The 15,232-nt window shown below is 37.1% G+C and overlaps 1 protein-coding gene across 2 annotated transcripts in view; it reads left to right on the top strand.

Annotated features, from left to right (window-relative positions):
* The first annotated feature begins 11 nt into the window (after nt 1-11).
* ATG5 (autophagy related 5) overlaps nt 12-15,232 on the top strand; it is a 155,727-nt gene continuing 140,506 nt past the window's right edge. Inside the window, exons 1-3 of one of the 2 annotated variants that reach the window (XM_090279714.1) lie at nt 12-304; nt 6,947-7,112; nt 14,758-14,885. In XM_090279714.1, coding sequence (XP_090135840.1) covers nt 7,005-7,112; nt 14,758-14,885 — 236 coding nt within the window. In that variant the 5' untranslated portion in view covers nt 12-304; nt 6,947-7,004. The remainder of the gene's footprint in view (nt 305-6,946; nt 7,113-14,757; nt 14,886-15,232) is intronic. The other variant, XM_090279712.1, reaches the window with a different exon arrangement.

The following is a 15,232-nucleotide window of genomic DNA, read 5'->3' as shown; positions in this document are numbered from 1 at the left end:
GGACCACGTGGGGCCCCGTGACGTCATCTCCGGGCGCCGAGGGTGACTGTATTTGGGGTGGGATTCCAGGGCTGCGCGGCGGCGCTGCGGGCTGTATTCGCTGGATACCGGAGGGCGGAAGTGCAGCAGGGCTTGGCTCCCACTACCGTTCTGGTACGGTCTGCGGCTGCGCGGGCTCTGGGGACTCCTGGCTCACGCGTCTCTGCGGGACAGTGTGTCAAGCCCTGCGCGGCCGCTGGTCCAGAGCTGGGAACCCGATCCTTTTCACCAGCACGGGAAGCCGGAGGAGGAGCCGGTGCTTCTGGTAGGGTATTTGTGTGAGTGTGTGTGTGTATGTCCCCAACAGAGTGAGAAAATGCCCGAAGGAGGAGGGTTGGGGAGGTGCCAAGCAGGTGTGGTGAGAAGGTGGGGCGTGGGTCGGGCTAGAGGAGCGCACCCCCGGGGCGGCGATGGCGGGCGAAGGTGGTTCCTCTCCGGGAGGTGGGGCTGGCCATTCGTCACCCCCGAATCCCTTGGGCTGTCTGGAGGGTGTAGCCTGTGAGATCTCTCGGGGAATACGTCTGCTCCTTACCAAGGTGAGAAACCCAGGCTCTAGAGTTTAGTTCAGAACCTGCATTTTTTTTTGGAACAGTTATTTAAATCAGGTATTTCACCGGCAGTTCAAATTCTATCCGAATTCAGTGGTTATTTCCTGTCATTTATCTTCCCAACGGCATTCATTCAAGTCTCATTTTAATAATATTTAGTGCTATTTTTATGTACTTTAATATACTTTGGATTGTTTTCAGATCATACCTGAACTTGAGGAACCTAGGGAAACTGGATTGCTTCTAGATTTTCCTGGAGTGGGGAGGTACAGCAGGTCTTCAGCAAGAATCAGTATCCAGAGACTATCATATAGTACCGAACCTCAAGGCTTTTCAAAAGCTGAGAGTTTTGGGGACTGTGGGTACTTTGATCGGAACTGAATTATTTGTGATTTCCATAGAGGAAGTTATTGGTTGAATTTTGAAGTTGAAAGTAAAGATGTTAGGCTGAAGGTAGTAGTTGAGGAGAATTTTAGAATTTTGCACTAGATTTAAGCATGTGGTTTGATTCTCAAAGTTGTGCTGGTTAAAATCGGGGGAAATGAAGAGAATGGTATTCATTACATGGATATAAGTTCTTAGAATAATATATACACTTATAGTGTAGGTTAGCTTTATAAATTTAACAAATACCAAGTGCCTGTTATGTACTAGGCACTGAGCAAAAAATAAAACAACAATGAACAAAAATCTAGAAATCCCTTCCATTGTAAAGTTCACCTTGGGGGCAGGGGGAGAAGATAGTATAAAAATTAATTCAAATATCTATCAGGTGGTGAGAAGTGCTAGAGAGAAAAAAATAAAGCAATGAAGGGGAACGCTGGTGGCATGCACAGGAAATTGCAGTGGTAGCCTTAGAAGAGATGTTATTTGATCAGAGATCTAAAAGTGGCAAAGAAGGGGGACGTGTGGATGTAGTGAAGAGAGCCAATTAAAGCAGCCACAAAGTCCCTAAGAGGAGTATACCACTTAGTTTGGCTGAAACTGACTGAGCCAGAGGGGAGAGAATACAGTGGTACCTCCGTACTCATTCTTAATTCCTTCCAGAACTCGCAGTGACTGCCGAAACCGAGGAGTACCGAACTATGAAGCATTTTCTCTTTTGGGGAGGTGTTGTAATTCATACAAATTCTGGCATGTGCAACTAGTCTTGAGCAAGCGCCAAGTGCTGAACATTTTTTTCTGGTCAAAATGCAGTGAATACAGGATTTGAAGACTTCTGAACCCCAACTAGTCCGGGGGGTATGACTATAATCAGGTCAGAAGGGGGCCAAGTCACAGATGGCCTTATAGGACTCTGTAAGAACTTAAGTTTTTAGTCTGAATGTGAAGAAAGTGATCTGACTTGTGTTTTAAAGGATCTTCTGCTTGCTACGTTGTCTGTCTGCATCAAGGGCAGAAACGGAGACCTACTGATAGGCTGTTGCGTTTATCCAGGTTAAAGGTCATAGTGACTTAGATGGGGCTAATAGTGGAGGTGGTGAGACGTGGCAGATTTTTTTGATTTGTGTCTAACCTAGATCCATCAGATGTGAAGAGGGGGTTGAAGAAGATTCCAAGGTTTAGAACCTGATCCACTAAAGAACAGTTAGCACTTAGTGATTTGGGAAACACCACAGAGTAGTAGGGAGAAGAGGGAGGACCATCTGAAAGCATTCGGTTATGCAACATGCTAAATTTTTAAATGAAATGACAATATGCAATAGTATATATGAAACTGGAACTCAGAAGATAAGTCTGAGCTGAAGAAATAAATGTGGAAATTGTTAATGGATAAGTGATATTTAAAACCTTGAGAGAGTTCCAAAGGTGTGGTTAAAGGACTGAGCCCTGGGCCTTTCAACATTGGGATGTAGGTTAAATTTTTTTGAACTATGTATCCCCCAGGGTAAGGTGGGGCTGCTTATTAAAACCCTGTTGAGAATCACTTATCTGTAGTTATAAGGTAGAAGAAAGTAGAAGCCCAGTCCTTAGCTGAGAATGAGGAAGTAGACGTGAAAATTTGGGCAGAGAGAAGATATGAAATGGTTATCTATTAACAGTGGGAGAATAAATGGACTAAAGAAATGTAGGAACCCTGGGCAGTACTCAGGGCCCACTTAAAAAAAAGAGAGAGATTTTATTTATTTATTTTTAGAGAAAAAGGAAGGGAGGGAGAAAGAGAGGAAGAGAAACATTGATGTGTGAGAGGAACATCCATCGGTTGCCTCTTGCATGCACCCCAACTAGGGACTGGCTGCGACCCAGACATGTGCCCTGACCAGGAATTGAACCTGTAACCTTTGGCTTTGTGGGACAATGCTAAACCAACTGAGAGCCATGCTGGTCAGGGCTAGGGCCCACTTTTGAGGTTAGTATTCATGAATTTAAAGAGAGATCAGCCAGCATAGATTATTATTTTTAGATGTTCACAGGTTTACTACTAGTAGACATTTGATATTTTAAGTAATTTCTAGGTAGTTGGGGATTTTGTTAACAAATAGCTTCAGGTAATAATTGGTTAGCCTTTCTTGGTTTGTAGTGTTGAAAAGGACTCTTAATTGTGCATCATATTTTTGTTATATTCTCTGTGCTATTTGTTATTGGTTGGGCACCTGCTCTGTTCCAGGCTGTGAATTAGATGTAGAGAATACAGCAATCAAGAAGTAGCCCCTCAAGAAGCTTACTTCTAGTAGATTGCATCATGGATTGGGATTTCTGGGCTCCAGAACATTGCCTTCAAATTGGATGCATGATGATGGTAGTGTAGTGTATGAAAGGGGAAAGTATTTTTCTAAAATTATAAAATTTGATGAATTTAAAGTGTGGTTTTTACTGATTTGGAAAAGCATTTAGGTGGAAAAGTTTCTTAGGTAGCTAGTATAACTTGGATTTATGTATTTTACATATTTATGTATTTTATAGCTCAATAAAAATTCCAGAGCCTGCTATGTGCTATTTATGCTAATATTGTGGATACAGAGGTATCCAGTTTCTGCTGTCAAGGAACTCAGTCCAGTGTGGGGAGAGGCAAGAGACAGGTAAGATAAACATATCTGCAATGCATGGTTAATAACATGCTATTATAGAAGTAATTAGATCGGAGGTTGCTTAGTGAAAGCTTCCCAAGGAGCTGATGTTAAGCTGACTCGTAAAAGAGGATTAAGAGTTTGGCAAAAGAAGAGGGAAAAGATGTTCAAGCAGAGGGGCCACGGAAGCACAAAGAAACCATATATTAAATACACACACCATTTATTGAGTGGTAATCAGGTTCTAAACACTCAAAAGTCCTCCGAAATTAGAGTTATCTTTAGTTTACAGAAATGAGGTTCAGCTATGTCAGATTTGTTGTTCAAGGACACACAGCTTATAGGTGGAAGTCAGGGTTTAACCCATGTCAGTCCGATTTCAAAACCCCTTAGCTCATTACCTTGCTGTATTGCCTGCTGCCAGCCTTTAAATCTTCCTGTCCTGTTCTTTGTCCCTCAGCCGGTTTTTCAGCAACTTCTGTTCATTCTTCCTTGGAAAAACCCCATGTCTGTCTCTCATTCCACTGCAACCAGTTTAGATCGGGCACTCATTATTCTATGCCTTAGTTGCTGAAATTGTTTCCTGGCTGATTCTATCTGACTTGGGATCACCTTTTGTGCCCTGCTATTAGTTGTTTTTATTTCATTATAAAACTTTACAGACACTCTAGGCTTATGGGATGAAGTCGAGAACCCACAATATTTCATTTGGTATGTTTCATGATCTAGTCTCAGTTTACATTTACAGATTTGACATTAAAAGAATAATAATTTCTCTTATTTCTCAGCACTTTAGTTTGTGTCCAATGCCACATCACACACTTTAGATTTTTTTTTTCTCCCCAGAATAGCTTGGTGAATTTTACGGGTAAGGAAATTGAGGCTTAGTGAAGTAAAGTGATTTGCCTAGGATCGACATGTGATATGAAGACTTTTCACAATGTCAGCTCTTTCATTATCTACTTCTCTCAACCCAGAGCTTCCTAAAATGTTTGCACACATGTTGCTTCTGCTCATTTCCTGCCCTGAGTGGAATATTTGTCCTCTTCTCTTTGCCTGTCCATATTCTACCCAGTCTTCAATTTCCATATCCTTTAAAATTCTTCCCTGAACATTGTGGGATATATTAATATTTTACTTCTTCCCCTCCCTCTTTCCTTATGAAAGCTCTCTGAAAGTAATATTTCATTATAACCATGGATATTTTGGGGTTGGAAGGCACAGTTGACAATCATTATGATATAATGGAGAGAATATGACATTAGAAATCAGAGATAAGAATCTTTACTGTAAGGCTGGAAGTGCTGCAGTGGAAGAAAATAAAGGTGCGGTGAGGAAACAGGTTCTGCCTGAGTCATGCGTTGAAGAAAGGGTCCTGCAGCATGTCTAAGTTGGAAAGACACAGTGGAGAAGGCTACTTTAGGGCAGGGAACCTCCAGCATGAGCAAAGCCATGGAAGGGACATGAACATGTGTGGTATGTTTAGTAGATTTACATATATTACCTTCTGAGCAAAGGCTAAGCTTTTAAAAAAGTTGTTATTATGTTATCACCGTCATTATCACCTTGTGTGCCCTCAGTACCTGCCACAGAGCTGGGCATATCAAATGATCAAATATCTATTGACTTTATGTTGAGGATTATTTTTGCAATGTTCAGTGCATTATTTTCAGTTATTTTCCTTTTATAATCCTTATATTATGCAATGGTTTCGATTATTCTTAGTTCTTGAAATCTTTATGAATTTTAAACATTTTTTGAGACATGCTCTTATTGGTTCTGTAAATTATGATAGACATGCTTATAGTACTATATTAATAGGCATTGTTCTAAGTACTTTACATGATTTAATTTTCATATATTTTGTGTGGTAAGGGCTATTATTCTCATTTTATAGATGAGAAAACTGAGAGAAGTGTGACTTTCTGGAGGTCACACAGTAGGTGGTGGAGTTAGGTTTTGAGTCCCAGTGATTTAGTTTTATATTCTACATTTGAAACGCCCCCCCCCCCATCATGGTGCCTCTCATAAGTTCAGTTTTGTTTATGGATGTAATTTAATAAAAGTTAAAACTCAGTTCAAGTGACCAGAGTTCTTATCACAGATAGACTTAATAAGTGCTCTTGTTGGGCAGATTTTTCCACCTCTTTCAGTTTATTTACCTGTAGATTACATTGCATCCAGTTGACCTCAAAGGTGCATTTAAGTATAGTGATACAAATTTAGAACTTTACATGAGTTTTTCTTTGATTAATTTATGGCAGTCTTGATGTACTTGGTGTTGGTCAGTGGAAGAGAAAAGCTCCTTGAATAATTCAGTGTTGTTATTTGGCTAAACTAATATGCTTGTTTAAAATGTTTCTCTATGATACAATATGATAAATTATGAACTAATTAGTCTATGAAAGATGGGCAATATATACACATGTGTGCGCGCGTGTGTGTATGTGTATGGAAGGCTATTGAGTCTCAGTATTCAGGTACCAGCAGTATTGGTTTCAGCATTTACTCAGAGTATGTTGTGGTGTTATCTAGTTATAGAATATTAGTGCGTGAAGACACCTGGGTATTACAGAGGTCAGAAGACATGTCTTTCTACCATATCCAGAAGATTTCAGTTTGCAGATTTAGTGCTCTATTTGTGGTAGAGGGGATATTCTGCCTTCACAGTAGAACTTTTATTTCATTGGGGCAGAGGATTGTGAGCTAGGTTTGCTGTGTAGGTAGGATTTGAACAGGTGAGAGAAGAGCATACTAGGCATGGGGGGTGGTAGGACAGAGAGCAGGGCTTTAAGGGGCCAGTTTTGCTAGAGAGTTTTTTAAAAAGAAGTATAGTAAATAAGATTGGAAATAGTGGTGGAATCAAATCATGACATGATGAAATTTAGAATGGGAATAGATTTGCCCAAAGATGTTTTCCAGGGTTTATTATTATTATTATTATTTTGTGTGTGTGTGTGTGTGTGTGTGTGTGTGTGTGTGTGTGTGTGTGTTTTTCCTGGGAATGAACTATTTGGAGTAGGAAAGGTTAAAATATGGGGCAGAGATAATTGTGGGCATGCTATTTTGGAGTTGGATTTTGAGGGACCATAGGGCATAAGTGAAGAGTTCTGTTTAGATAAGACTGGAGAGAATGATGCATCTGTTGTTTCACTTTGTGGTTCATTAGTTAGTGTGTGTAATTTTGAATTGGTTATTACATCTATGATCTTTCAAATAAATGACTGCTTTGCATTTAGAATTTGTTGTACTGATTTTGGCATTCATTTTTTAAAATATCTCTTCTCTGTTTTGGAACAGGTTCATTCATCCTTGCAAGGATCTGATTAATGCTCTTCATTTTATTTTCAGTTTGGCTTTGGTTGAAAAAAGAATTTAGCCTATATGTACTGCTTTAACCACTGGAAGAATGACAGATGACAAAGATGTGCTTCGAGATGTGTGGTTTGGACGAATTCCGACTTGCTTCACCCTGTATCAGGATGAGATAACTGAACGGGAGGCAGAACCATATTATGTAAGTATGTTGGTGGCAAATGGGATGTCTGGCTTTGTTCCTTTTTGTAAATAAAGCTCTAAGAATCTGGAGGCTGTTATCCAACATTTTATATACAATTATACATCCTTACTATGGAGAATTAGAAAACACAGATCATCAAAAAGAATGTAATTAAAGTCATCTCTATTCTTACCACCCAGAGGGAAAAACCACTATTGACATGTTGATATGGGACCTTCTTGGCTTGCTTGTTCTCATGCATACACACACACACACACACACGATGATGAAATCATATGTTCTGTTTTTTAATAGGAAGCTATTTTGAAAATAATTGGTTCAGATTTGATTCTTTTGTCTTTAGGTGCTTCCAAGCAACTTTTGACAAATTCTTTGTTATAGTTCAGTGAACATATGAACATGTGTGTGTGTTTTCATATATTGATGAGCTAATATATATTATATAAAATATATTATTTAATAACATAAATCACTGTATATAGACTTGTCAGTTTGAGTTAGTATATTATCATTTCTAAAAAAGAATATCAAATATCTTCTTTTTTTTCTTTTTCTGAGAGCACATACAATCCAAACTTTAAGCATCTGTCAGAAATAATAGTACTCTGCCTGTTGACTGAATAGCCCCTAATTGTCAAAGATACCCAGTTGTCATTGAACTTTGTGTGTGTGTGTCTCAGGTTTACATAATATTGTTTACCCAGGATAATCTGGGTAAGTGGGAAATGTATTTGTACTCCTGGACTCTTTCTTGTTTCACCTTAAAGCTTGCCCCTTGCTTTCTCCCTTACCTCTTTGGGAGCAGCAGTGCCCCTGAGCCTGCCTGAGCTGTGGGAAGTCAGACTGCTGGAAATCTCAACAGTTTTCTTTTCTGTCTTTAGGAAAACCTCTGTAGTTAAAAACATTGTGGCCATAGTTTATTTTTAGAAGAATTTTATTTGTTAGATGTATTTTTTTTCTCTACTCCTATAGTATGGGTTAGGATATCATTTATGTTTTGTTTCCACACTAGACTTTTCTATTTTTATTAAAACTTTTAACCTTGGATTGCTTTCTAATAGAATCTAAACAAAGGAATATATGTGTCTAATTGGTTAAAGTGGCAAAAACTGAGAAAAATATAATTTAACTCTGTGTACTTTTGAATCAGAATATGGTGTTTGACATACTTCCTGCAGTTAAGAAATTCAAGTAAAAAATACAATATTTTTTCTTCTGTATATATAAATATGTTTAAGTATGAAAAGACTATTGTAAGAACTAGAATATAGGTTGTTTTCTAGCTGTTTCTAGCAATTTTCATTGACAGAAAGGGGCAAAAGATAGGGGGAATAAGATTGTTTTGTCTAATAGGTTATTGTTTTTTTTCTTGAATTTTTCCTAATTCTTCACCCAAAAGAAACTTACAGTGATTATGAATAAGTTTTTGAAGAATATGTGGTAATAGGCATTTAATAAGTATTAAACAAAAACTAGGGTTTAACATCGTGTAGGATAATCCAGATCTTGCTTTTTAAGTGCACATACAATATACTTAAGTGAAAGTTAATACATACAGGAAGAAAATGTACAAAAACATTAGCAGTGGTTAGTCTTGGAATTATTGGTGAGCATTTTAGTGCCTGTATGGTTTTAGTTCACATGTGTCTGGGTTATTAATTAAGCTTGAAAGTATTTTTAATTGCTTGCTTTATATGTTTTAAGAGATTCTGGATGAAATGAGGTAAAAATATGGCCTGAGAGCTAGTGTATTTCTTTCCCAGACATTCTCAAAGCTCCGGGCTGTCACCATGACGTTTGTGTTCAGGTACAATAAGGATAGGTGAGTGGGAATGTAGTTTACTTTTATAATGCTTATAGCTTATTTCTTAGAAACTAGGTTTTTAAATCTCCATTCATACCAAACTTATAAATTAAGTAATTATTATTCAAACAGTCTTCTGAATTTTGTTTCCATTGGAAAAGTTTGTTTTTTTTTTTAAAAATCATCACATGAGTATATGTTTATTGATTTTAGAGAGAAAGGAAGGGGGTGGGTGGAGAGAGAAAGAAACATCGATGTGAGAGAGAAACATTGATCGGTTGCCCCCCTTACACACCCTGACTGGGAATCAAACCCACAAACCCTTGGTGTACAGGTTGGCTCTAATCAACTGAGTCACCCGGCCAGGACTGGAAAAGCATATCAATGTTAATTTTCTGTTTATTTCTGCATTTTGATTTGTTGTCTTGGCATAAATCTTTCAGCCTATATCCTGTCATTAAGAATTATATCCTGTTTTGCAGGGAATGTTAAGAAGGAAATTTGTTAGAAACTAGGCAGCTTTTCCATTTTTGTTGTTTCTGTTGTATTCATTTAAACTGTTGTTTTCATTTAGATTGTCTAATGTAAAAACATACATACTAATTTGTATTCATATTTTGTCACTTGTTACCAGAGGAACTCTCACAATCAAGACACATGGCCATCAATCTGAGTGGACCCTAAACATTACCCAGCAGTCCTTTTATGTTTCCTTAGTCAGGTGTCTCTGTTCTTTACAACTATTCTCTGAGCCCTGATATCATCTTTCACTCTTAACAGGTGACCTGACTTCCTATTTCACAAAGAAAATGGAAAGCTTCTGATAGGACCTCCCTTAATTTTCTGCCACCAAGTCTGCAAATCCTATTTGCACTGACACATGTTTACTTCTTCTCTCTTTGTTTTAATGGAAAAGATATCCTTCCTCCTACGCAAGGCCCAATCTTTCATCTGCGTTCTGGATCCCATCTCCTGCCTTCTCAGGAAGCCGGTGGTTTCTAGTAGTCTCCCATCCCCACTGCTGCTTTCTCAACTTTCAACTTTTATCTACTGGTTTCTTCTTTTCGGCATTTAGCTTGTCTTAAATCCTCTGTTGACCCGTCTCTCTTTCAACCTCTTGCTTTCCCTTCATAGCCAGACTTTTAAAAGGTTGTCTATATCCACCTCCCACCACTTCACTGTGATTACGTTTTGACTGCTACAGCAGAATGTTCTTGCCAAAGTCACTAATGACATTCTTTTTGCCAAACCTAGAGTCTGTTTTTAAATTTTCATTTGCTTGAATGAATTATTGACTGTTTTCTCTATTTTGTAATTCTGTTCTCTCTTGCTCCACAGGGTCTAATATTCTTGGTTTTGCTTCTGCCTTTCTGGGTGGGGGTGTGGTGTGTGTGGTGTGTGTGTGGTGTGTGTGTGTGTGTGTGTGTGTGTGTGTGTGTGTGTGTGTGTGTGTGTGGTCGTCTTTGCCATGTTTCCCTCCTTTGCTTATTCCTTGGTGTGGGCATTCTTCAGAGCTTTGCCTTTATTATTTTTCACTTCACTATTTCCCCCTAGACCTCTTATCCACTATTATGTCTTGAGTGTTAGTGTTTGTGTCTTGACAACTCCCAAGATTTTACTTCTGAGCTCTAGATCTATATGTCTGTCCGGTGGATATCCTCACTTAGATGCCTGAAGGAATTCAAACTGAGTATGTTTGGAACTGGACTCATCATCTTTACTTCCTCTCAACCCTCCCAACAACCTGATCATCTGCCATATTTCCTTCCTATTTTGGCAAGTAGACCTATCATCTGGCTAATTAATTACTACTATTTAATTTATGTGGGACTCATCCTTCGATTCTTCCTTCTCCCATATTCCTGACATTTGGTAAGTAACTTAGTCCATCTAATTTTTTCATTTGAAATGTCTCTCAAACTTACCCAATTCCTTTCATACCCACTGCTACCAACCTACTTCAAACCGCCTTTTAAAAACTAACTGATGGATGGCATAAGTACTGACTAATTTTCTTGGTTTCAATCTTGTCCTCTTTCCATTATCTAGTCTGCAGTTGGTGTAATCTTTTCAAAACATATCTGATCTTGTCACCTGCCTGCTTAAAACTTTTAGTGGCTCTTCATCATCTTTAGGACCCTTAATGTGCTTTACAAGGTTCTTCATAATTTGGTCTTTTACTTCTTTAGTACTTTTCTGTACTAATCCTCTACACTCCTGTCATGTTCTACTTCTTATGGTTCAATGTGCCAGTCTGTCTTTTTGTGTTCACTCCATGCCTTCTTGCAGTTTCCTCTGTCTGGAGTGAGGAAGCAGCAGTGTCTCTCACCCCTGCTCATTCCCACACACCATCTGTGGTTGGTTTACTCTGTTTGCCTTTTGACTGTTGCCTCAAAGTAGGCTTCCTATCAAGGCCTTTCCTGAAACCCTAGATTAGGTCAAATTCCTTTGCTACTTGTTCTTATAACATTCTTTACTTCTTCCTTGAATTTATCACATTTTAAATATTGTTTTACTGTCTGTCTTCCTTTTTAGCCTGTAAACTCCATGAGAAGAACTTTTGGTTTCATTCAGTGCCTTATCCTTACTGCTTAGTATGATGCCTCACACATTGAAATGAAACAGAATTCTAGTATACTTTAGTTCTATTTTTGTTCTAAGTAAGTAAATCTCTAATTTTATAATTGAAAATTGTTAAAATAGGATTTAGCATGAACAAATAATAATAAAGGCACCTTTTTCAGAAACATAAGCAGCTTACACAACTGTATAAAACATGAACTCTTTACAAGCAATATAGAAGAAAATGAGTCACTTGGGTCACACTCAGTGAGTACTGGGCAAGTGCTGAAAGAGGAATAAGAGAACTCTGGAATCCATATAGTCGACAATATCTCCAGAGGGCATTAATCCTTTTTATGTGAAAAGAACTTAGAGAACCTTGAAGACTTTAATAGAAATGAAATAAGCCAGGCACAAGAGGACAAATATTTTATGATCCATCTATATGAGGTACCTAGAATAGTCTTAAGTCAAAAGGCGGAAAGTAGAAAAGTGATTGCCAAGGGCCAGGGGAAGATTAAAATGGGCGAATGATTGTGTAATATGTACAGAATTTGAGTTTGAGATGATGAAAGGTTCTGGAAATGGATAGTGGTGATGGTCGCACAACTGTGAATGTATTTGATGCCACTGAACTGTACACTGAAAAATGGTTAAAATGGTAAATTTTATGCTAGATGTACTAGGATTAAAAATAAGAATTTAAAGTAAACCAATGAGATACAACTAAGAAAAATGAATGGTACAATCTGAATGTATAAGGCAGAAATGATGTCTTTTTTGCTGTTCTTTTCTTTCCTCCTTTCCTGTTTAAATATTTACTAGGTACTTTATTTAAAATTTACTAGATAAATTGTATCTACTATAGTCATTCTTAAATCTTAGAGTTGTTTCTTAGAGCTACTATAGATATTTATTATCAGTTACAGACTACTCCCGTAGGTCAATTTTGAACAGAAGATTTCAACTACAGAATGTTAAAGAGGGACAACCTTAATTAATTATCTTTTTTGGCCTTTTGTTGCACTTTCTTTGACATCTCTGATACATTCAGCAAACATTGATTGTGTGTATTATGATTTGGGGGGCATTGGGAATGTAGCAGTGAACAAAACACAAGTATTTCTTTCTTAATGGAGCATTCATTCTAATATTCATTATTTCCTTAAACTGTAAAGAAGTTTTTGTCTCATGAAAATCATTTGTGAATTTTTCAGCAACTTTGATGAAACCCTAGGCATATAGTACAGTACTCTCTGAAATCAGGAGCTGATGTCCATACCCATTAGTCCTAATGTGTCTTCCTTCTTACAGTCTCCATAGGTTAATATCGTTCTCTACAGATTATTATTGTTGTTGTTGTTATTAAATGCCCAACAGATATTTTAAGTTCTAGACTTATAGAACTTACTCAACTGGTAGATTGTATGTATTTTTTATTTTTAATGGCCAATTTACCATGCTTTTTGAATTTCTTAGAGACTGTCCATGTTACATCTGTATTTGATGCTGTTCTTTTTTGACTCCAATAAATCTTTTCTTTGCCATTTATATGATAGAATATGATTTTGGAAAGTTATTAAAGTTCTATATAAAACAGTAGTGATAATACTTCCTGTAAAACAACTAGTGCTTTTTCTTATACTAGTTAGTTCCCTTCTTTTTTTCTTTCTAATCGCATTCCAGTTGTTTATAAAAGGGGACCTTCTGTTCTGTTGAATCCACAATACTGTCCAACAGCTTGTTCATATTATTAGTACCATCTAGTCCATCCTGGACCATGCCTCCCACACCCTCATGCTCTGTAGCCCCTTGGGTCATCTCATGTTCTCTTATGTACTTGAGGACTGTTGTCTTGAGCTTCAGTGATTAAATATCACTTATTTTAACCAGAATATTTCTCTTCGTATATATTTCCCAGCCCAGTAGTTCTACTTCATTTATTGATCAAAAAACATAACCTTGAATAAGCAGCATGAAAAGTGATGCAGAGTTAGACTCACAGAAGAAGCCAAAAGAGAGTGCCAAAACAGTTACCAGCAAAAGAAAACGGAGGCTTAGGAAGGCAAGAAATGGCTAGAGGGACAGCTGCAAAGAGGAAAAGATATGAATTCTCACCAGTGTTCTTTTATCTCGCTACCAGTTTTCCAATATGCTTTCTTATCTTTTCTTTCCAAGTGCCTTTCATGGGGGAAAAACATTGACAGCCCTCATAGTAATCCAGCTGAGGCTTTACCTAGCCCAGCATTCCCTCCCAGACCTGACTCTCCGAATTCCAAGGCCCAACCTCCCTAAGGACAGGATGAGCGAGTTAATTGATAGGGGCAGGATCACCAGACTACCAGCATTATACCTTGAGCTTGTTCTTTATTGCACTTTAAAGATTTACATGTGCAGCTCAAAAGTCATTTTAAACATCTCTCTTTGATTTTTTTTCATTAGTAATCACCAAAATCTGTTCTGACTGATTTCCAGACCTTTCCCACTTTTCCATTTCTTTTCCATCCCCTGATGTAATATTTCCTAAACAGATTTCCTGTCTGTAATCTTATTTCAGTCTTTTATGTACAGCTGCTAGAATATTCCTCAAATGCTGTTTCTCAACATGCTGTTCTTTTACTCATGGTACCATAGTGGGCCTCTGTTGTACATCAAATGAAAATTTCTGTTTGACTTTAAAAGACCTTTTGCTGCCATGAATATTTTTCTAAGTACTTATAAAAATATTCTTTTTTTAAAAACCTATTTTAGCCTCATATAGGGAGGACAGGCTATATCTTTATCTTGGTATTCTTTATTGCAACTAATTTAATACACAATAGATTGTCAAACATGAGAGACCAGTTGAGAAGTCCTGATTGATCAATCAAGGTGTACATTAGGACTGAGTTGATTGTCTTCTCAGAACAATTTAATTAATTTAGGTGAATCATATTTTTAAGTTAAATTTAGTAAAAATAGTAAGTTCTAAATAGTATGACATCTGTTTACATTGTTTTTTTATTTGGAGAAAATTATTATGGAAAGCATGTACTTGAATTTATGTTGTTTATCCTAGGCATTTTTGTTATAAGCTGTTATTAAAGTAATGATCTCATAAGAAATATTAAAACATCTTAACCTTTAGCCTTTGATTTGTTATAAAAGGCAGTTGACTTTGTGTGGAATATTCAAAATAATGCAAAGAACATGGTTGCTTTTCCTTAAAATTCAAAAACCTATTTATATATTTTTTAAAATAGTAAGTAAATATGGTTTTACAAATTTTCATTTCAGTTGCTTTTGCCAAGAATAAGTTATTTGACGTTGGTAACTGACAAAGTGAAAAAGCACTTTCAGAAGGTTATGAGACAAGAAGACATTAGTGAGATATGGTTTGAATTTGAAGGCACACCACTGAAATGGTGAGTGAATTCTCCTGCATTATTAAGCATTGAGTATAGCCCCAAATCAACTTTTTAAAAGTTCTATAAAGAAATCACTGGCCTAGCTCATAAAATATAGTAAATTTTAAACTATTTTTTCTTTTTTCTTTTTCTTTATCTTTTTTCCAGTAAATTTTAAACTATTGTTAGAATATTTTATAGAAAATATTTCTGCCTTCTATTTGGATGCATGGGAGACTAGACCGATTTGTATATTTTCAATAGATTTTTATATGGCATAATAATATATTTGTTTATGGTGGGGATTTTTTTTTTGAAAATGTATTTAAAACCCATTTATGAACAAGCCACTCTGTGACACTATT

Source organism: Furipterus horrens, unplaced genomic scaffold (assembly GCF_987537825.1).
Source record: "Furipterus horrens unplaced genomic scaffold, mFurHor1.1.pri manual_scaffold_6, whole genome shotgun sequence".
Taxonomy (NCBI): domain Eukaryota; kingdom Metazoa; phylum Chordata; class Mammalia; order Chiroptera; family Furipteridae; genus Furipterus; species Furipterus horrens.
The sequence above is the reverse complement of the archived record's forward strand: the minus strand, read 5'-3'. Positions and strand labels throughout refer to the sequence as shown.